The sequence below is a fragment of the Passer montanus genome, unplaced genomic scaffold (genome assembly GCF_014805655.1).
Source record: "Passer montanus isolate IOZ18808 unplaced genomic scaffold, ASM1480565v1 scaffold78, whole genome shotgun sequence".
NCBI lineage: Eukaryota > Metazoa > Chordata > Aves > Passeriformes > Passeridae > Passer > Passer montanus.
The window spans coordinates 895,701-920,036 of NW_024373034.1; the positions used below are offsets into that span (position 1 = coordinate 895,701).

The 24,336-nt window shown below is 37.7% G+C and overlaps 1 protein-coding gene across 5 annotated transcripts in view; it reads left to right on the forward strand.

Moving 5' to 3' along the window:
* TRAPPC9 (trafficking protein particle complex subunit 9) overlaps positions 1–24,336 on the forward strand; it is a 450,083-nt gene that overhangs the window by 216,972 nt on the left and 208,775 nt on the right. The window contains exon 22 of one of the 5 annotated variants that reach the window (XM_039731498.1): positions 3,039–3,220. The exons of the other annotated variants lie outside the window; for them this stretch is intronic. Within the exon in view, the coding sequence (XP_039587432.1) occupies positions 3,039–3,130 (92 nt within the window). The 3' untranslated portion in view covers positions 3,131–3,220. Of the gene's footprint in view, positions 1–3,038; positions 3,221–24,336 lie in introns of those variants that run through there. 5 annotated transcript variants of the gene reach the window in all.

Below are 24,336 nucleotides of genomic sequence, written 5' to 3' on the forward strand. Positions count from 1 at the left end.
GCTGGCAATCTGTGATAGCGAGGAATTTGATAGGAATTTTATTTTCCTTTAGCTGTTTTACTTAGCTGAAGATAGATGTAGAATTGATATCTGTTTTATTTTAAGTACCACTGTTTGTTGATAGTAAATAGGAAACCTGACTGTGCACTTTTTCCTGTAATTTTCAGTTCTAGTTGTTTTGTAGGAGAGGTAGCTGCTACTTAAATTTCCCCTTTTTCTTACATTGTATGTTTTTGAAGTAATTTCTCTGATTTTTTTTCGTGTGAATAGTAATGTCCTTGTGATATATTTCTTATTATGGTCCAGACAAGTGCATTACTAACTTTTGAGGTGCAGAAAATGTTTTTACTCTGGGTAGCAGAGAAGAATTACTTACCTTAATCTTCCATTTGGAATGATGTTCCCACAATGAAAAACTGAATTAATTTAATTTTGAAGAGTCGTAATGTGACTTCTGCCTGAGGTTCTCAACAATGCTTGTTCAGAGGCTTTGGAACATGGGATGTTTTATCCCCAGCACTTCCATGTGAGTTGCAAGTTTCAGATAAATTCCCCAGGTCATCCTCAAATTGTTGCCAAAGCTTTTGCTTTTAAAGCAAATTCAACTTTATGCTCCATATTTTAATACTTTGATGACCTAATGAGGAGCAACTTTAAGGAACAATGATCCATCACTATTGCCTGTGTTAATTATTAAAATTGAAATGACCCAAACTCCATTATTTGTGTACTCTTTTAATTGTTTGGTCTTTTTCAAGCATGTTGACCACCCTCAACTCATATGTTAAAACCTGTGAGCACTTGGTTTATAAATGAGAAGATTGAAAATGTTTTAAAGTATTTTGTTGTAAGTATGCCCAACTTTAGCCATAATCAGCTATCTCTGAAATCAATCTTACCTGGCCTCAGTTCTTCAGAGGATTCAGAGATTTGGCAGCGTTTTTTGGTATGATTGATGGGATTTGGCCATGACTGCCCTGGGCCTCACCAGTGAAACCAGTGGTTTGTGTCAGGTGTGTGTTGTGAGCTCAGGGGTCACTTCTTGGCTCTGCAGAGTGGCTTTGGCCATTAGCAGGTTTGTGGTGGAAAATCTTCTCTGGTGGAAAAAGGCTCTGTGGTGGAAAATCTTCCTTTGGCCCTTCTGGATAGGACATCACCTTAAGGGTGAAAAACGTGGTTTTCTTCTTTCCCTGTACCCTTGGCTTGCTCCTTTTAATTCTGTTTATGCCAAATTCCACTGTTTTCTTAGGAAAAGAGGCTTTTTGAATCATAGAACTGTGCCTGGCATTCCTGCCTGAATAGTGATCTTTGATCCACTGGTTGAAAAACATGAACATAGCACTGATTTACAACAAAATCTCCTGTGGAGCTGGTTATTTCTCATGCTGCTGATTAATTCACTTAAAGAGTCCCAGTTACTTGAGTTTTCAGCCAAAACTCTGTAATATTCTCTGCTTCATAGATGCAAAATCTTTTGAAGCACAGTCTGTTGACTGATGGTGTTGTACATTTTAATTTTCTACACCAAGCAAAGCAGGGAAATGGAGATCCTATGGGTATTGAATGCTTGGTTTGCCACCACTTAAACTGATATTTCCTAGCAGAAAGTTCAGTTTTGCAGAAGTCTATTTAACTTTCTTTATTTAATTTGTCCCAGTCCAAAATTGCTAATGAATATTATCTATTTTGTATAACATGCAAAGTATGTCCATGTGGAAGCTGTAGCTTACTGCAGAGATTATTGAAAAGGACATTTTGGTTAAATGCTTGATTGTACTTGGAAGCAAAAGCAAAAATTGAAAATTTAAGACAATGGAGACATTTTAGCTTCTTTTCGTTCACCATAATTTTGAATATTCAGCAGTTAAATCTTTAGCAGTGCTGTAGCCAGGTAACCCTACCTGCAGCTCCTGTAATCTCAAGACTGTTCCATGGCAATACAGGATGATTTTCTCTTTAATAATGTGTGGGATGAAGGAGGAATTAAGAGATTGTTATTATTGTTTGCTAGGTGGGAGTCATAAGGAGCTGTTGAAATGTTTGGACAGCCAGGGGATGTATGTGCCTTGCACATGCACTTAGACAATGTGACACAAGGTCTTTTGGGCTCAAAATCTCTTTCAGTGCCAGAATATATTTCCTATTCAATTCTTAATGGCATGGAAACATATTAAGAATTTAAGATACTGTAGTATTGTAGTATCTGCTGATTTTTTTTTTTCTTTTAATCATTACACTGTTTGTATTTACAAGCTGGCTTTGCTTTGAGTTTTGTTTTTCCATATGTTGACAATAACTTGTGTTTTAATATGAACTCTTTACTACTGGCCATCATTGGGACATAGCCTTTGCCTAAATTGGCTAAAATTTTGGCTTAGTTTTATGCAATAAAATAGATTCTATGATTATTCAAGGATTTTGCTATACTGAAGGGTTTACTTTATTGTAAGTGCTCACAGTGAAACATGAATGAATATTTAACATGGTTTTGATTAAAAAAATGACTGGCTCTTATTCAAATTTGTAGAAGCTGTACTCCAACATTCCTTTTAAAATTGGCATATTTAATTCATAGGAGTTAATATTACATCTCTAAAATTATGAAAGCATATTGAAAGAATTTTTCATGTAAATTTGACAATCCTGTCCTTTTTTCATTAAATACAAGGCAAAGAGTAGAATCAAAAGTCGGTGACATTGAAATTTTGGTCTGAGGGTAAGAAGTTACCTTTGAAATTTGTCATAGAGAGGGGAAAAAAGTGATCAGTAGTGAAGGGTTTGTTTTGATTTTGTATAATTTAATGACTGGGGAAAAGTATTTAAGACATGGGGAATCATAAAAAAGAAAATACTTCAAAGGCTGGAGTGAGAGTTCTTAATGCGTTGTTAGAATTGATTTTAAGATTTAGGACATCTCTGTAAAATGAAGTTGTCTGTGAGGCAGGTGAGTAAATCACACGTAATTGAAAAGCATCATCTTGCTCAACATCAGCAGGTTCAATGTTCTCTAAAATTTATGACATATTTTCTTTTTACAGCTGGGCACCAAACCAAGTGTAGGCATAGATGTGGTTTTGAGGTGAATACATTAATACCATCAAATCAAGGAAACAGAGCCTGCAGAGGGTAGTGAGGAGAACCAAACCTCCTCAGAGGCATGTGCCATGCTGGGCTTGGGAATGATCTGATGGAGTCATCTGTGGCTGCTGCCTGTGCAGGATTTTTTCAATCTTTATTTGATTTATGCCACTGACTCTGCAAGCAAGAAAAGTCCTGGGACCGAACACTTCTCAGTTTTTATGATGCTCTGCTGATTTCCATAGCAAAATTATCTTAGGTACAAATGTGTGCACCGGATTTTATTGAATTTGAAGCAGAGTTTGAACTTGAACTGAGTTTGAAATCGGCTCCTGGTTGACCCTGGAGCAGGCTGGGCTTGGGATATTCCTGCATTCAGTGAGAAGTTCCTCTGAAACAAGAAGCTCCTGACACTTTGAATGCTGTAAACAATTTTCACAACAGAAACTTATTTTGAATTCTCCTACATAAAGGGAAATAAACTTAACTTCCTTCACTGCCTGCAAGCACCAGGTATAGAAATATTTTCCTGATGGCCCTCATGTATATAAAAGGGAAGATTTATTGGAGAAAATTGGTTTACAAATTTAGAACTGTCGACACTCAAAAGTGCTAGAGGTTTTAATATATCAAACAAATGCTTTTCTTTCTCCATAGCAACTAACTGAATAACTGAAAATCAATGATCATACATGAACTCTAATATTACTAACAGTAGTGTTCCAAGAAGCATGCATTTGTCAAGCTTCACCATGGAAAAAGTCCAGAAATAAATTTTGCTTCCATTCATTCTTTTATTTCATTCATTCATTTAATTTATTCTTCCCTTCTTCTTAAAAAAATGTGAATTTCAGTACAGTTTTAATGTTTAAGTGTTCTTGGATGCCTGTGCACAATGCAGTGCATTTTATTTCCCAGTATGTGATTACAGGAGAGCTGAAATCACTGCTGCTGGATGCTGCTCAGGTCATAAATAGAAAGAAAAGGGATGGGCAGTAGACAAAGTCTTGATTATTTACTTATTGGTAGAAAATGCTGCACCCCTTGTTATGGGCCCACAGTAAATTCTGTGTCTACCTGCAGCATGTAAGAATATTGTACTTAGAGAAAACTAAATACTTCAAAAGTGAAGGTGATGTTAAATTGTTCCTTAGAGGTAGCTGGAATCAATAGAAGATGTTGATTTTAAAGTATTTTGAAATGTTTTATGAACATATGGTTCATGACAGCTTGTTTGGAAGTTCAGTCTGGTTAAGTTTCACAAAGCATCTTATGGAAGCATTACTTTAAAAATAAATTATCTTAATAATTAACTCTATATATTAGAGAGCATCAAGTCATAATCAGTTTTCACAGCTTTATGTTTTGTGGATATTAACATTAATTACTGAGCTGCACACCGATTTTATTTTGTAGTTTCCAGCCTGACCTTAGACTATAATTAAATCTTACTTTCCATAATTCATGTGATTAAGGGATTTCAGCAGTGTGAGATCACTGCATCCCAGATACACAGGAAAATATTTTGTAGTGTCTGCCAGTGAGTAAATGATGCACCTCTAAGCTGTGTTTTGGATGTCCCCTGGACAATCTTGTCCCCATGAGCTTAGTTAAAATGAGCCAGATCTCTGCACACACAACCATTACTCAGAGTTTGGTTTTAGTCAGGGCAACCCTACAACATTGCTGCTCCCCCATATTTAAAATTCCAAGGCTGTCTTGGATATGTTTTCAAAGATAGAAAAGGGGAACTGTAAGGAAGCAGTTTTACTTTCTCTTTTAATAAACAAACCCCTCCTAAGCCCTAGACAGGATAATTTATATTATATAGACAGGCTTGGAAATGCAAACAAATCAGCAAGGATGTAAGGGCCTGCCCTTGAGAAAAATGGTGAATGTTACTGTGTTTGTTCACCAAACTAAAATATTCTACAATTATTTCTATTTTAGCATTACAGTAGTCTGGCCATTGTCATCATTGGAAAGATGAACCCTAGAGCATTAGCCAGGAAATCTCAAGAGTAAGCTGTCTGTAAGGTAGAAAATCACAGTCTGATTCACAGAACAACCAAAACTGGGAAACAATCTGGTGATAAATGGATTTTGCAAGGTAACCGACCTTTCTCATCCATTTAGAAAAATCTTCAGGTTTTTCATTTTTATTTTTAAGATCCAAAAGAGGTGGGAACACTTCCATATCTTAGCAGCTTGTGTGCAGGCTGTTTTGGAGGATATTTTGGCAATGTCAAGAAAGCAACATACTTTAGTTCCTGGGAAGTGTTGAGGGACTGGGGTAGTACTCAGAAAAAATGGACTAACTTGATGGAACTGGGGCATCTGGCACAGGAATAATGGTCTCTCATGCCAAAACACACTATTGTGCGATGTGTTTTGAAGCAGCTGTTGTTTCTAATTCCTACCCTAGCCTTGGTTACTCAAAACTGAAAAGAAAAACTCACACAGAAAAGGTTTCAGATACAAACAGATCAGTAGTGAATTCAAAGGAAAGATGCTGAGAATAAAGAGAGCACCCTGATGTGAAAATAAATCAACAAAACCTCTTATGGGATGGCTTCAGAGAGGTTGTGTGAGTGCCAGTGGTTGCTTCTTATCAGATTTCTGACAGGGCTGGCAGCTGGAGCTTCGGGTCCAGTATTGTATTTGCGGGGACCCTCGTGGCAGGAAGGAATGATGAATCTGATTCCATGTTCTCAGAAAGCTAATTTATTATTTTATGATACTATATTATATTAAAGAATACTAAACTAAACTATACTAAAGAATACAGAAAGGACACTTACAGAATGCTAAAACTATAATAAGGAAAACTCGTGACTCTTTCCAGAGTCTCGGCACAGCTTGGCACTGATTGGCCACTGAGTCAAAACAACTCAAACCAGATACCAATGAAACAATCACCTGTTGGATAAACAATCTCCAAACACATTCCAAAGGAGCAAAACACAGGAGAAACAAATGAGATAATATTTGTTTTCCTTTTTCTCTGAGGCTTCTCAGCTTCCCAGGAGAAAAATCCTGGGTGAAGGGATTTTTCAGAAAATGTGAATGCCACAGTCCATCACTTCTAACAGAGCAATGAGAAGACTGGGAGGAAAAATGGGGTAATAAATACTGGAGAAGTCTAAGTAGTGGTCTAGGATCACCACAGATATTCTGGGCAACCTGTTCCACTGTCTCACCACCTTCATTGTAAAGAACTGTTTCCTTAAGTCCAATCTAAATCTGCTGTCCTCAGTTTGAAAACCTTTCCTCTCATCCTGTCACTGCAGGTTTTGGTCAAAAATCTCCCTCTGTATTTCTCCAATATGTCAGTAATCTCAAATACCAAGTGCTGTAAATGAAATGGATGAAATGTAGTCAAAAAAGGTATTTATCTGTTCTGAGAGAAGTAACACAGAAATCTGCTACAAGTTCAACTGTCTGAAGTGGTTGGAAATTATTTAATTAGGTGTTACTCTGAGCTACCAGAGTAATTCAGCTGTGAGGAAAGGTGTATGTGACATTTGTCCAAACCTCTAATGAAACTTCTTACCAGAAGAGCTCAAATCAAACCAGAACAAGAAAATGTAAAGTTTCGGAGGTGATCTAGGAATGAAGACTATTAACAGCTTTATACTCTAAAGATATTACACTGAATAAAATTTGATCAATTATCCAAAGTTGAGAAAATCTGGTGAGTGAGCTCTGTGTTCACTATTTAGAAGGTCTACGGTCTGCTTGCTTTGAGTTGCAGTATCTCTGAGATGCATTTTTTTAAATTAGTGAAATCAAAAGTTGACTGTTCTCCAAGAATCCATCAGAAGACCAGGAGAGCAGAAAAATTGCTGAAGTAGGCCTACTTTGGCATGGGAGCATAGATGGTTTCCAGCACAATGTTAGGGGTTTTAGAATAATGTTCTAGTAGAAATACTGGTGGAGAGGAAAGTACCAAAAAATGGTGTTTAATCAGATAAAAGAGAAAAAGAAACAGGACATTGTGGAAGAAGGAAAACTAACTCATTCAATCTTGATCAGGCCTAATGTGCTAAATACATTTTTTTGTGTTGAGTGACTGTGTTCACTATTTAATTTAGAACACCATTATATTTTTAAAGGAAAAAAAAAAAGAGCAGCCATGCCTTATTTACTTCTTTACAGGAGTATTCCTTACGACATTTCAGTTAAGCCATAACAGGTGATTGAGAAACACCATAATGATGATAAATTGTCATGCAGTTATGCAAGGTACTTCATTTTCTAGGTATTGTTAAAGTAAATTGAATAATAGATTAAATGAACATCCAAATTAAAAAATGAAAAGCTACTGTAATAATTATGACAATGGGTTACATGTTCAAAAAGAGCTGTGTGAAGATAATTGTAAGGAAGAAGATTGAAAAGAGAAAAAAGCTGTCTTGTAAGGTAGTTGGTGAAAAAATATCAGTAAATCTGCAGGGAAATAGATTTCTATTACTTTAATGAACATAGAAAATACCATTTGAATAAAAATGTAGAAAAAATATGTTTCAGCTTGTGGACAACTTAAAAAAAATGGAAATTAGATCAGAAGATGTATGTATTAACAAGAGAAGCAAGAAAAATGCTTTGATCAGGCAAGATTTTAATTGCCCAACAGTTAACTGAATTGTACAGATAAGTGTGTAGAGAATCAGAAATGGAAAATATGCTAATTGTGGAGGAGAACTCCTCTGAACAGCCTGGGTAGGTCGGGTTTTACGTGAGGTTGATTTGGGGCAGTAAAGAGGAGGAGAGGCCTCAGTCCAGAGGTGGACACTGAGCTCTCCTTCTCTGGCTGCTGACACTCCTCAGCTTTGGTTTTATTTCACTTAAAAAACCAATGCACATGCTTGGAACTGAAAGCCAGGAATGCTATAAATGAAAGCAGCTGCCTCACTGGGCATGCTGTGCTTGGGATCAGGTCCTTTTTCACCAAGAAAATTTGTCATTTCACTGGACTGTGACATCTTCTCAGTAGAAGTGCTCATGTACTCTGCTGTAGTTTGAAGTCTGTACTTATTCAAGATAAATTGAACATTTCCCTTTTATTTTGTTATACTAAAAGCAAAATTTTCCAAGCATTTCCACGAGTTCTTCTCCCACCTCATGTACTTTGACTTGTTGGTTAAGGCCTGCATAACCTTCCATCAGAAGTTCTCCAGATGTTTTGAGGAGAGGGAAGTTGGCTTCATTTTCATTGCTCATTCTGAAGTAGTCCTTTACTTCATCAAGGAAGCAGAAGTGAATTACCAACTGCAAAGACCATAAATCCAGCTCAATAAGCCTTGTAATTCTGAAATTAATGGCTTCCAACTGTCAAAACCAAGCACAAACAGAGATCAGAGCAGACAGATTTGTATGAAGAAACATGCTTTGACTGAAGTGCTCTCTTTCATGGCCTCTCATTTTCTCCTTTTCAGTCTCTCTCAAGTTTGACATCTAGCTGTCTGTGTTTTAGCATATGAGATTTTTTTTCCCTCCATTTTGTGATTTTTCTTAGCCTATTGCATCTCCCCATTGTTCCTTCAGTAAAACAATATCAGAACTAGATATTGCTTTTGGTTTTTATTTTCTATCCCTGACCTATGGATTAAGAAACTTAATATATTTAATTAAAATAATAAAAATTAATTTCATTTGTTTGATTTGGATCATTAATTGATTTGATTTTACACAAGAAGCCAGTGAAACAGAATATCTTTTCTGAGCTGTAATTGTGTGCATTTTTTCATAATGTATACTCAGTAGGGAACTTGGACTTTTTATATAATGCTTTTCCTTACTAAGCATAAATTCAGGGTCACTTTAGTAATATTTCTCATTACCTGTTAGAAAAAGTTACAGAAGGAGAGGAGACATTTTTTCCAACTCAGAATATAAAAGGGAAGTTGAGCAAATGCATTCTGTAGGATGGCTTTGATCAAAAGGATTTTGTCAAATGATACTTGAGTTGGTTTTTATTACTCATTACATTTTGCATAGTGTTGTGTGAAGTTGTGGCTCAATAATATCAGACACATACAGAGCTGTTACAGAATTTCTATATCAAGGCCAGACACATGAGATGAAATAAGGAAGAGTCAATTAAAAATGTTAGTAGGATGTGGGAAGGGTAAAATATCTCGACAGTATTTGGTATTACACAGAGAAGTAATTGGTTGCCTCATGTGAAAACTTCAGGAAAGAAAAAAAGGCAGCAGGAGCAATCCTCAATAATTAAAAGAAGTGTCAGAGGATAATTACATTTCTGTGCTTTGATAAAGAGTCAACTGTCAGTTTTCTGAGTGAAAGATGGGGTTGAGTTGTTCAAGTCAAAGGAAAAACCCAGGTATTAAAAGCATTGGAGACCATAAATCAGAAACCTGAGAGCAGAAGCAGGTGCCACCAGCCTCAGATGGTTCTGGTGGGAGGCCTTCCATCAGTGCTCCCAGCTGTGGGAGCGTTTAGTAAATTTGTTTTAGCAGGACATGAAGCCTCAGAGCTGCTGTGAGGCTGCTCACAAGCTGCAGATTTCAGCTGCAGATTTCAGCTGCTGGGGTGTAAGCAGCAGCCCAGACCTGGCAGGGCTGCTTGGCTGGGGCTTGGCCTTACTCAGAGCTCAGGCTAAAACACGACTTTGCACTTCTGCACCTGGAAGCTTTCTCTGAAATGAGACATATTTATAGCTCCTTCATTGTGCCCAGTAATTGAAGCCCAGGCATAAATCCCCTAAAAGAGGAGCTGACCCCAGAGGGATGGATGTCCACACTGTCCTGCCCACTGAGCTCCTTTGTGGTGCTGAACTCCCAACAACTGCATCACCTCTCTTTTCCCATACATGCTTCACTTCCAGGAAGAAAACATCCAGGTTTTTCTCACTAACCAAACAGCCAAACAGCAGTTGTGAAGCACAGAAAATAAAAACCAGTGAGGAGTGTAATCTTAGATCTGATGCTGGGATGGAAATAAGGTTAGTGAGCAGCTGTCAGTTGGAGTGAACAACCTGAACTTTTGCCTGTTAGAGTCAAAACGACCTCTTCTGTTTTCCTAGCAACTATAATTTTGTATGTATTTTTGCTGGATCAATGAGTGAGTTTCTGAACATCTGTTCCTAATGAAGGTATTAATCAGCAATGCGCTCACCATTCACTAATTATGAACTGTTTTTGTCAAACATTTCGGCTGTGTTTGAAGAAGATGATTTCTGCTCATGGGTACTTAGTAGGTTGTGCTTTGTCTGCATACTGCTTTAAATTAATCTCATAACATGAAATATACATCTTCATGCTATTTAATTCAGTAGACTGCAGAAGGTGTCTCAATATAATTTTGTTTGGAGAGCCTTTTGTAAACTTATTGAGCTCTGTCTGAGATCCTTACTGCAAATAGGAATTTCAAGATTAAATTTATTTGTGACTCATTTCCAGCTCTTTTGTTCTCATGTCAATATTGTTCTTTAGTTGAAATAGCTTTTCTCAGTCTCTTATGTTTGCCTTTTATCACTCTTGCTCTTTCTTTTGTGCATCTTGAGACAGCAGTCAGGACTAACTCTCCCAGTCTCTTTGATAGCAGAGGGTTTGGTTTTGTTGTTTTTTTTTTTTTATTTCTCACCCCACAATTATCTCAGTAGCCTTTGTCTGTGTCTGCTGTAAAGTGTGTTTTTTGTTCTCTTAGATCTGCTTGACAAGCTTAGATCTTCAGTAGCATTATTCCTGACATGGATCCTTAATGATCCACCTTAAAGTGAATCTGTGATATCATTTCCAAGGCTCTCTGTTGTCCTTCTTTAACCACCAAATTATAGTGAATATTTAGTGTTTCGCAGAACATGATGTAAGCTGTTGAAACCAGCACTGCCTGTCTCACAAGCAGAAGTTTGAAACAGGCACTAATGGAGTAAATCCAGCTTGTTAAACCTTCTGGCTCATACCAAAGTTTGTGAATTAAGACCAATGTGAGAGTTGTTGGTGCCTGGCTACAACACAGTTATTGACAAGTTGCTGCTGTGCCTCTCTACTGTATCTCTAGTAGGATCTTGAATGTTTAAGATGGATAAAAATGTAGTCACTCTGATTACATACAGAATAATTAAAACACCAAAATAATTAGACGTTAATTTTTGTTAAATTTCAAGTTTCAAGTACTCAGCACCATGACCAAGAGTGTAATAAAGCAGTGTCAACCTTACAGGCTGGAAATTTAGCAGTTGTTAGCAACCCCAGATGTGCAAGTGAATTTCAAGTTTATGTCAGTTTTCCTTACACAAAAACTGCATTTTTGGAAAGGTTGTAGTGCAGTTGTTTGGAGTCATTAAAACTCAGAAATCCCTGCAGAACAAATAGATGCTACACAAAGGTTAAAAAAAATTTCTGGAATGACACAAGAGAAGGAATGACAAAGAGGCAATACAGGGTTGTTTGCTTGTGAGGAATTGTTTTGGCTTTGTGGCTGTCACACTACATGGTTTTGTACCTCTGAGAGTGCTGTGCATGAATCAGACAAGTAAAAATGAGCAGAAGGGAGCAGGAGTGTGACATGAAGTGATACACATCTGATAGGAGAGGCAGCTCGTAATAGAGGTTGGCGCTGATAATCTGGAAGCTGTTCTTCAAAAGGCACGGTGGCAGACAATGAAACTCTTCTGCTATTTTGAGAGAATAAAACAAATCCAGCCACTTGTTCATCATGCAGAATTAACCTTCACAAACCCTCCTGTTAGTGTAATAAATAATTTCTTAGGCTATATATTGAGTGAAATCACCAACAACTCTGATATATGGCATGGCATCGTTCTTAATCCTTCTCATTCTCCTTTAAAATGTCTTTTGTATTCCTCTTGTGCTGGCAACGTGGTAATAATCCAGTCATTTTACCTAATTTATGTAAAATACCACAGATGGTATTTACCTCTGTCATTCAACTGGAGTTTCAGACTATGGAGCTGTTTGTTTGCCAAAGTGCAATAATAATCAGCAAACCTGAAGTTAAGTTGGACATTTTGATGGTATGAACTAAGCAGAAAATTGTTACATGTCTAAATTTAAAGGTGAAGGGACCAAAAAATTGCAGAAAACCAGAGATGTAATTTAGCCCAAGAATTACATTTTATTCATATTTAGTGGCCTGTAGGTTCTAAAATATTGCTCCTCAGAGCTTTTGAAGCAGGCTGGCTGTGTCATCAGTTCTCTCACATTATACTTTACTCCTCTAATTAGAACCTCACTGTATTCTATATGGACTGGGGACATTTCTCAGTGTCACAGGTTCCAAATGTGACCCTTGACTGTTCAGTTGTTGTCTTTATTATCAGAAGTTCATGCTAAGAGTATTCATATTTCTCCCAACATATCAGTAGGTAATACTGTTGGATGGTACTATTTATACATAAACTTGCAGTAATTAAGTTTTTGAACCACGTTTGAGAAGAAGCTTTAAACTGAAATAATATAGTGATGACTCCTGTGCCTTTCCAGACATGCAAAAATCTAGAGAGGAGGCTGTGTGAAGAAGTTTTCTGAGATAACACTGATGAAACAGGAGATACATGTGCAGCTTCAAATATTTACAGTGCTAAAGATTCCATTGGCCCTGAGCATTTCACTAGAAATTAAATTTGGGTACATGGTATGGGCCAATTAATAGCACATTACAACTACCTTTATAAGCAGTGATTATCCAGTCTTTAATTTTATTACTTCATATTCTGATGGCAAACTGAATTTATTAAAGTTTGCAAACACAGGAATAAACACAAGTAAATATTTCACTCAATAAAATTTCAGTTATCTGTGATAATGTCTAGGAGAAAAGTCATTGGGGATTCTTTCTGTTTTGAAACAGGGATTAAAATGAATCCAGGCCATCTTACTATTCATTAGGTAGCTCAATCGTGCTCCATTGCAAATAATAAATGATATGATGGGAAGACTCATCATTTTTAGTGAAATTTGAATATCAGCAAGCGAGTTAATAGATAAAAATAAAAACTGAGCTATAATCAGCATAAAATGCCTTGAAACTTTTGAAAACTGTATGGTGAGAATCAGGGTTGGATACTTCTGCTGCCTAAAAACAAAATTTACCAAGATCTACCTGGAGAGCTGTTTCCTGATTTTTCCATTCCCATACTCCATTCAGACTAGGTGTAATTGCCAAGACTAGAGAACATCTGTTTTCTTCACCCCTGAAAATGGGTGATTTTTGAATGTACAGATAAATTCATTCTGTAAGATCCTTAGATGTCAGAAATAGCTGCAGACTTCTTCATATATATATATATATATATATATATATATATAAAAACATCATCCAGTCAAGACATTATGAACAGATTCACCTAAAACCCCAGCTCAGATCCTCTCCCCATTTTTGGGGTTGAGTATCTTACCTTTTGTGGGAAAACCTGGGAAGTCAGAAGGATGGTGCTGTAGAAATATATTTTTCTTTCTCCTCTGCCCCCATCCTCTACTTTTCACTCTCCTGTGTCAGGAGGTGTCTCACTGAAGAGAAATCATGTTTGTGATTTGGAAGAAGTGTGGATTAAAATATTGTAGGCACTGTTGGATGCCTGAAAACACCAACGACATGAAGAAATTTATACTTTACTCTGCTAATTGTTGAAAAATATGAGGCCTTGATTGGTATGCAATTAGAAGTGTAACATTCTGTTAAACATATCACACAGCATATGGCATGTTAGTAGCAAATCCTCTAATTTAAAATGAAAAAAAAAGATGCAGTTCTGCCTATTAGCAATTTTTGCAGGCAATCAAAATTTCCCATTTGTCTAAATGTCAGAGGGGGAAAAGCCATCCTTAGTTATTTTGGTAATCTAAATTTGGTTTATGTTTGATAAAATTTCTGTTCTCTAAAAGTAAACAAATATAAAAGAGGAAAACCCACAATATAGTTAAATGTGCCATTGCTTTCAACTACTCAGATCTGTGGCTTTTATAAAAGAAAATCTGAATAACATTACTGCATCTGCTTTAATTCAAACAAATTAAAAGTACTGAAGCAAGACCATATTTGCAGAACCTCAGAAAAAAGAATCAAAGACCCATGAGTGGAATTCATTGATGGTCAATCAGATGGTGCACTGGTTTGTCAGTTAAAAATATAGAATTGCTCCATAGGCAGATGTTCCTGTCCTTAAGAACCTCAGTGGGTTGAAGGCTTGATATTTAGTGAATGTCTTCTGATCACCTTCTATCTGGTGGATGTTTTGGAATAAGATGTTCAATACCCATGGAGGTGCTCCAGGAAATGGCCTTTTGTTTGAGGCTGGAGTCTTGCTAGTATGGCCCAGGACTGGCAGGGCTTGGCACATGCAGGAGCCCATTTGTGGGGTTCATTGTGAGCACTGCTGGATGTTGGCTGCTGTGGCTCATGGAGAGGTGGCTCTGCAGGCCAGGCTCAGATGGGAGCAAGTAAACTGCACCTGGGAATGGGGTAGATTCCTTTTTCCAGTGGATATGCAAAATTACTGCATATCTTCAAATACAATCAGTCTCAGAGGGGTTGAATTTCCTTGATTGCTCATGCTCCACCATCAGTGAAGTTTAAGAATATCTGAATGCTTCAGACACATTTTTATGAGTATTTGACAAGCTTTTCTTCTTCTAATATTTGTAGATGGTCAACTTATCTCACATTTGGCAAGTAATGATTATCTTTTTCCTGGAGGTTTCAGACTTGCTAGTCAGCATTTTACTGTTGCCGTGTTGGGATAACTCATCACTTTAAAAATGCCTAATTTCTGCTTTAATTACATTTTGTCTCTGGTCTTCTTCCCATGGCTGGGTATTTGTGAGGCATCACTACTGGTATTTGCCAGTGTATCTCAAAGTAACCCCCTAATGCTGGCTTTAATAAATGTTTACTCTGACATGGGAAGTGGGATTCCCATTCTCCTCCTCATCTTGTCATCCCTGGCTTTGTCACCCTCCTGCTTCAGTCCCCAAATGTGGCACCTGCTGCAGCACAGGCGAGCCACAGCCCAGCCCTGGGAGAATTTGTGTCCCTGTCTGAAGCCAGGCAGGAATGGGAATTTTTCTGCTCTAGCAGAGAACTGATCATTTGTTATGCTCAAGCACTGACATCAGTTTTGTTGTGGCTTTGTGCTCCATTTTGACATTGCATTATACAGTCAATTTGGCATCGAACTGGAGAAAACGAGAATAGTAGAAAGCTGATTCCTCAAACTATTAATTTTATATCAAAATCAGCCCTCCAAAATGTTGCCTGGAAGGGGGGGAGGGGATTCTTTTTCATTCTGTTTTACTCACCAAATTACACAGTTACTTCATAAACCTTAATATCGAGTAAATTTAAAATCAGCCTGTGCTACAAAGCCTGAGGTTTGGTATTGGCTGCTCCTGTTGTGTGTTGTAGTCACTAATCCTTTTAATGAAGAGCTTTTAGCATTGAAGAGATTCTATTTATAGCAAAGCCATTAGAGCATAAAGCTCCTCATTGCTATTCTGCAGCATGGAGCTGTAATGTTTGTCAGTGGAGAAAAGCTATTTTTAGGTGCAGCATTGAATACCAAGGCTGAAAGGTCAAGAATCCTCAGGGGGATTTGTTCTGCTACATCAGTGCTATCACACAGCTGCTGTTTACTCTCTTATCGTGCCTCAGTAATAAGAAGATATTTTTATTGTGACACCGAAGGTATAAAGCATCAAAAGGATTTTGTGCATGAAATGAAGGCTTGGGGAGTGATGTATCCAATCACATTAAATGTTCTGCTTCTTGGGAGGATGATTTTATTTTCCCAAAGACTGTCTCAATACCCATTCTTCAAAAGATTCATTCTAGGAAAGTTGGGTTTTTAATTTTTTTTTTCTGTTAAAGGAGATAAGAGATAATGTGAGCAAAAGACAATCTGCTGAAGTAGTGAAGGATTTCAGGCACACACTTTTCTGCCTGACTCTATCCCATTCATTTTCTTAGCAGTGCAGTGCATGAACGGGAGGCATAAAATCAGTGTGGAGTTTGCCAAAGGAAAAAGAGCCTGGACATTTCTGCTGGTAATTTGAGGAGCAGAATTGTGGGTGGTGGGTGATTATATCTGGCACAGGACGGCTTGTAGCACACTGGGTAGGTACTCAGTGAGCACAAAAAGATCATGTGGTCCTATTGAAACAAGATATGAGAGATGATATGTGAAAGGGAGAAGGGAGAAAGGAAGGGTGGGGAAAGCATAATTATAGGAATAAAGTCTGCATATATTAGCTAAGTCTACAGTGTGGAGGCTTCAGAGGGTTTTCTAATATCTTTATATAAAAATCAGGGGAAAAGAGATTAATTGCCACATTGAGAAAATTAGGGTTGTATGATCAAAGGGAAGGCAGAGAAGAAATGGCCTGTTGACAGATGGCTTATAAAAATGAAAAGATTTTTCTGAGGATATGAGTTTGGAGGTTTTTACTGCTTGGGGAGACACAGGCACTGTAATCATATTTTAATAATAATAAGCTGCTATGTAACCCTTTTAATTCACCAAACCTGTAGCATAGAAAAAGTATGAGTACAATAATACACTGATGGGTACACTTTCTTCTCAGGGTATAATGAAATTAATTGTAATTCTCTGAGAATTTATTCAAGGTCTTGCTGCTGAAGGTTCCTATCTTCTGACACATGGAGTCCATTATCCCATACCTTTTAAAACAGTTTCTTTCATATCAGGAAATTATTTTAATTCTACTCTTTCTGTATACACAAACCAGTTTTTAACACTGTCTTCTCCAGGCTTTCTGTATATGCAGTATTTGGCTAAATCCATGTGGTTATAACTGATAAATTGTTCCCTCTACAAGAATTGTGCCAGGCAGCAGCACAGAATGAGCACACATTAACAGGCAGCTCCTGTCCTCACTACATGAATAAACCAAAAATTTGAAAGATTATCAAAAAAGAATTGGGGAAACTGAAGGGATTTCAATTCTACTGTTTTTTTTTTTTTAAATAATTGAATGAGATTTAGGTAAATGGACATTGGCTGAAGGGAAAGACAGAGGAAGGAGGGTATGGCTTTGTGAAAAGACAAGGCAGTAATGGGTTGTTCCTATCAAAACTGCCAGATGTTACTTAGTCACATTATCTCTCATTTCTCGCTCTTATGTGAAAGAAACTCAGGTGTTTCTGGCTGTGTCACTTCATGGCACAGTGACTCAATTCAACTCACTAAAACAGCAGGAAAAAACAAATGAAAACCAAACCAGAAAAAAAGAACAGTTTCTGGTTTTGGGTGGGATGAGGCTGGGAGGTTGAGTCAGTGTGTCCTGCACCCCCTGGGGTGGGCACAGAGGAGGACAGGAGGCAGCTCTTAATTCAGATTTACCATCAGTGAAACAGGAGCCACTCAGAGGAACAGGGGCCATAGGTGGAGAGAGGCTCATTTGGACTGCAAAAGGAATCAGCAGAGAATGTGATAAAAAATTACATAAACTCATAATCCATGACATCAACTGCGAATTAATACATTATTTGTTTATGGCTTTGACATATATTATAGGTTCATATGTTTGTACCTTTCACAGTCCAGGTATGGTGGGGAAAGAAAGTAAGTTCTAGGTCACAGACTAGTGACCTAGAATAAAATAAAATAGTGTTTATTTGCTGTGAAAATGGTCTATACCAGCTCTAGCTGGTAGAGTATTGCTGTATGTGAGTTTTCCTCCATGTCTCTAGTTAATCTTGATGCTTTTCATATTCATTAGTCCTGATCAGTCCCATGTTTGCAATTCTCTTTCTTTTTTAGACTATTTCACTCCTGTTAGGTCTTAGACTGGCTGGAATTGCTTTAGTGGTTGTGTCTTTGTTGAAATTTTACAATCACTATGACATCCTTTTATTTTTCCCTGACAGTTGCTGTTTTCAGTTATTTGTTCACATAACACCCAATTTGCTTTATTAGACAAACATTTCTGAGACAGAATGATTAAATCTGTTTTGTTTTGGTTTGTTTTGGTTGGGGTTTTTTTAGGTTTTTTTTTAAATTTTTTTTTATCCATTGGTGGTTTTGGTTAGTAAAACCAAAGAAAGGTCTTTTGGAGTCCAGTGGGCAAATGCTCTTTCTTGGTTGTGCCTTGGTCTGAAACTGAAGACTGGTACATTTGGTATCTACTGACATTCAAATTTGCTGTAAATTTGTAAAATTCAATGCAAGTCAGTTGCTAAAACACTTTGTAATCAATAAATTCTCCCCTGAACTTCTTCCTTGTGCAGAGATAGGCTGAAAACAATCACAGAGTAAAGACATTCCAGCCTCTATTGACACAGAGTCAATGGACATGCAGCAGTTGACAGTTGTCTTTTACTGGTTTCATACTTTAAATGCATGGTTTTTGTGAGACAGTGGAAATGTTAAAGCTGTGTCTGTAGTGAAGACAAGAATACTTGCCTGTAATTACTGTTCTCTGAATGATGATATTTTTCTGATGGAGGTTTTATCTGCTCTCCTTTCTGTTTTATCTGAGACTTGTATACTCTTGTCTTCATTTGCTTGTTAACCAAGAGAATCTTCTTACTGTCGTGTTTTGAGATTTATATGATTGCCTCTAATTTGGAACTTGGCAAACCTTATGAAATATGGAAATGATATAGTTCTGACCTAGTTCTGACCTGATATACCTACCTTGCATCTTGCAGCAATGCTCTTGGCATGTTTGATGGCCCTGCAAGTCCCTTTATTTGCAGTCTGTCATCACAAAATGGATTTGGCTCCTGGTTACTCTATAAAAGGATTAATGATTCCTGACACAGCTGAAGTTCCAGTTTGGGCTTCTCAGTTTAAGTCTCGTTGCAACATCTGAAATATCAAGGATTGTTATTAGAGACACATTGAGTTGTTTCAGGAGGTGTGGGGTGCAAAGCAGTGTGTGTACATCTGAGGGTGTCATCTTTTCACTTCACTTTATTGGCTCTTACAGAGTGGTGTCTGGACAGTTTAGTTTATCTACCTGAGTTAATCTGTGACTTCAGTTTATTGTATATACCCAGCCTGTGCTGCAGATCCAGTTCAAATTAAAGCAAAGTGCAAGGTCTTGGCACTTCACTCCCATCTGAAGCAGCACTTGTTTGATGGTGGCAGTGTTGGGAGCACTTTTGCAAAGAAGGCTGCAGGCAGTGGTTAACATTTTAATTGTCCTGTCCTTTAAATTTGCTCATTTTGGGAGTCTTGTCAATGCTAATGCTGTCTCCCTCATGCAAAGCCAGGATGACTTGTGATTCCAGTCCTATTTGTTAAGTGAATGTATTTCATTTGCAGCTAATGACTTGCTGCTGGTGGATGGTAAGTGCTGATGTGTTTTATTGTCTGTTTAAAGCTCTCATGAGACGCTGGAAGAGTCTTAAGATTCATTTTTGCTGTGGTTTTCTGCTTGTGGTTGGGTGTCATTCAAGATTTGTAAAGAATTAAGAGCTGTAAGGTTGCCTTGTCTGACTGCATCTCTCTCTATGTGGCATTTCAGCATTTGGGACCCAATGCAATTCACGTTGACAAAATCTAAATTGGGATGCTGAAAGGGTAAAGCATTCTGGAAATTGACTTTGTTGTTCTTGTTGTCAATTAAATGAGTAAGTCTCAGAGTAAAATCTTCCTCTTTGTTCAGGATTCTCACTTGTGTGCTGTTGACATGCTGGAAATGCAGATAAGCTGTGATAAAAGGTGCTGTTACTATTGCCTGCCCACATATGGAATTTGTTTGCTGCACAAGTACACCTACAGGCTTGTTCCATGCAGAGGCCTAAGCAGCTACATAGAAACAGATACTGCTTTTGTTAATTCACAGAATTCTTCTGTGTTGTGCTCAAGACAAATATAGATAAATAAGTCAAGACTTCATTAGACAGAACTATGTTTCTGCCAAGTGGTATTTCAGTAGGCCAAAAAAATTCCTTTCAAAATATTCCTTGACACTTCTGAAGGGAAAACCTATGACTTCTAATACAATCAATCTGTTCCTAGGTAGTAAAAGGTGAAGATTAAAGGATAATTTTAGCTTTTCACCCAATAACTCTGAGCCTCAGAACTGTGCAGTGAATAGTTCAAGCAGGTTTTTAAGAACACGGAAGGAGAATGTTGGTATGGTGTGGGGAAGCACAGCCTATGAAGATGTCTAATTTGGACATCATGCTTTGCATCTAAGAACAAAATGAAATATGAGCTAGAAACATGAAATATGATTGAGCAAATAGCATCTTTGATAGATCAAGTGCCTAAGTAGTTCCCAAAAAAAAAAAAGGTTGCAAAATTCTCCTGCAGAACTGCTGGAACTCCTCTTTCATGCTGTGCCTTTCTGTAGAAATGTCATTATCAGCCTCTGCTTCTGCATTGCTGACCAAGGCTCCAGTGGAATTTTGATAAAATAAATGAGCAAGTCTGTTTAACTGCAGAAGCAAATTCCATCTTCTCCATTTTATCTGGTTGCTTTCCTGAACTCCTCCCACGTCTGCTTTCCAACTCAGCTTGTTGGAGATGCTCTACAGCATCTCCATCATTTCTTTGGGCTTGTGTGGTTCTCCCAAGCTGACAGAGCTCCAGTCTTGCTGTTTCCCTTCTCTCAGGATTTGTGGGATGATGTGGAAGATTTCATCCCTTCTGGCTCCAGATTAGAAATCCTGGAATTGTCAAATGGGTGTCTTTCTCTGAGGGCAGGATGAACTTCTGACTTTCTTCTTTTGGCCAACATTATGTTTATAAGGCTGGAAGCTCTCTTTTATTATTATTTTAAATTATTTAAAACATAAAAATATTGAATAACTTGATATTGGAGAATGGTATAATTCTTATAAGGCTGGAAGCTCTCTTGGGAAGACTTTTTATTATTATTTTAAATTATTCAAAACATAAAAATATTGAATAACTTGATATTGGAGAATGGTATAATTCTAGTAAAAAAGTTTGTTTCAACTTCCAAATTGTCCAGCTGCATTGGTATGGGAAGACAGTTGTTTTCCCCCCATTGCTTCCCTCTTGTGGATTTATGATGCTGTTTTTCTGAGAACACCGAGATGTTTTTTATCATCAGTGAACAAATCATATCCCTGTGAGAAGCATAATGTGCATATTACATATAGACAGACTGAGAAAAGATCATTACTTTGCCTCAGGCTACAAAATAAGACAGTAATATAGTGGGAAGCTCAGTCTCTCAGCCTCCTGGTTTAACCAGTGAATGACTCATTATACTGGCTGAAAAAAGCACTGGGAGTGAATGGTGGTGAATAAAGCTTGGGAAATGATTGGTCAGAACAGAGTGTCCTGTTCAGGGTTTTTAATAACCTGGGACTTTCACACCCATTTTGAAATTAAACTAAAACTATGTGACTGTATTGTGCTTTTGGCAACACAAAGCAAATGTTTTTTGCACTGACTTGCTGTCAGTATCTTTAGTTCAGAGCATAAGAGCAGTCCTTTCAGTTGTGGTTTGACTTTGTGGCAGATTTGATTTTGTTGCTCCATTTGCCTGTCACTGGCTGGGCAATGAGGTGACATTCTTCTGTCCTTCCAGTTGAGAGGACTTCTGAATATCCCCCTCAGCATCACAGCAATATTTATATCCAGAGACCTTCCTGATCTTGGAATTGCAAGAAGCCACCTCTAGGAAGAAGTTTGATTTTTAACTGCAGGCAGAAGTTCCACAAATCTGTGCCCAGTTTATTCCAAGCCCATTTTTGAGGCACAGAGGAACTTCAGATGGGATGTCAAATTCCCAGTGTCTTCCTGACCCTGCAACCTGCTGCTTTCCTTCTCCTTCCTTGAGTGTAGTTTGAGGAGGATTTTTTAATTGACCTAAGATGAGGGCTGCTCCAGTCTTTGTGCATCCCCCACTTCCCAGTTGTGTACTGGGTTTTTGTATCACTGCCGGGCAAGGCAAGTTAAGGAGTTTTCACCCATCATTGCCAAGTCTTCCTCCAGATTATTTCCTCAATTACTTTGTGAATTTTTACTACCTAATTTGTTGCAGATTCTCTGTACTGATTTACCAGACCACTCTGAGAGAAGACAAACCCAGTGAGAAATGCCAGTAGTTTTCTATGGCATCAGTGATTGGAAAGGCTGGTGGGATGATTGCCTTGATTGCTTTGAGAATTGCAGACTCAGATCCTCTGTTCCCAAAAAGAGACAGAAAATAGATTGCTGAGGACATGAAATTTCCTTCATTCCTGTCCCAACCCTTCTTTATGTGATCCTCATTAAAATTATGTTTTATGGTCAATGCCTGTGTCCCTGGGATTCAGTGTGCCTACCTCAACACCTTCCAGTGCTGGAGTAATTTATAAACCAGTTTTTTTTCTGTGCACAGGAAACCCCACTGCAGAATACCCCTTGGTCTGTGTACCTTTTCAGCTGGATATTTTGAAACACCAAGCTCTTTTGACTGCTCAATTCTAACCAGAATTTGCAAGTTATCTGAGGGTTTCGTTTTCCTCCAGAGTTGTATGACTAAGCATGAGAAGGGAAAACAGATTAATCATCACTGAAAACAAACAAATAATGACTTAATAATCACAAATCTGACTGAGAAAGCAGTATTAATTATTCATAGAGGGTGATTTGTCTTAAAACATACTGTTAGACTGGCAGCTGAAATAAAGACAGATGTTTCTGCTTTGTCCCAGAGGGCTAGAAATACAGAATTGGAATTAAATTTGATACCCACATAATGATGTGGGAGGTTATGGAGGTTTGTATAGTTGCTATTTGTGTATGAAGTTTGCTTTGAATCACAGATGGAAGCACTTTATTTAGTATCTATACTGTTTCTAGTTTCCTGGAGTTGTAGAATCATAGAATGGTTTGAGTTGGATTTGGATGTAAAATTCATCTCATTCCACTCCAAAGGCAGAGAGTTCTTCCACTGGACCAGGTTCCTCCAACCCCTGACCAGTTTGGCCCTGAGCACTTCCAGGGATGGAAGCTTCTCTGGGCTACCTGTGCCAGGGCCTCACCACCCTCAGTAAAGAATTTCTTTCTAAAATCTAATGTAAAATCAGCGTTGTGCAGAGACTGCACTGTAACATCTGTCATTTAACACTCTCACTGCATGTTTTGGAACAGGAATAAAGACAAATGAAAAATGCCAGGTATTACATTGATAGTTTATAATTACAAAATCACTCCTAGTAGTTACATTCCACTTTTGAAGTGCTTTGCAAGCACACCTAAATAGCATAAACCCAGAGTTTCAGAATATAGCATTTAGATTAAGGGCGGAGGCCCTTAAATAAAGAGGAGTGAAAAGGAAGGGATACATTTCTGACAAATCTTGAACTTTCAACTCTCAGAATATCTGTTTTTGTCTTCCACCTTTATTGTAGATCTATTGTGATGCTTTGGAGAGGTTGGTTTGGTTTAATTTTGGTTAGGTTTAGTTTTGTTGAAGGGGTATTGCGAGTGGTTGCTGAAGTTTTAAAGAATGTAGGTGATGGAGCTGTGCCATCACCCATTCCAGACCCCACTCAGAGAAGGGTCAGTGCTATTATTAAAATGTCAAGCCAGGCTTCAGAAAGGAGTGGTGCCATCCCTGTTTTGTAATTTCCCAACTCCAGCATGGGTGCTAGAGCCAGGTTTGATTCCGTGTTTCCGCCCCAACACTCCCAGTTAATTTCCTCACAGATCTCTTGCTGAGGTCTCTTACATGCACTGAAGATTTTCTTCAGTAGTTACAATATTTATATTTAGAATTTAAGGTGAGAGGAAGGACTTAGGATTATGGAGAGGAAAGGGAAAAACAAGTTGTGAGGGTTAAAAAGCTTTTCTAGAACGGGAGCTTTGAATCTGTTGCCTTAGTATAAGATGTTAAAAAGGTGCAAGGTTAACACAGGAAAACTTGTTCATAGACAACTGTTTTCTCCTTGTGTAATTTCATCTGCTAAAGTATATGGCATCATCCTGGAAGTGTGACAACATGATTTTTATTTTAAAAAAACCCCACAAAATAAGCTTTAATCCAAAGCAGCATGTATTTGTGTTCAGTGTTTATCCTACTGATCAGCACATACACTGAAAATAATCCAGATTTACTAGAAATCATTGGGCAAATTTGTGGTATTTACAGTTACATGTTTGTATTTTTCATTGTCCCTGAGATCTGGAGTGTGTACTGTTACAAAGTACATTAATGCATATAAATAAGTCATGCAGTACATGTAATAACTTTTTATGTATTTTAATTCCATTTTTTTCCTGGGCACCCAGAGAATGCTTTCTATGAAAATCTCCATCTCAGAGATTTTAATAATTTTTCT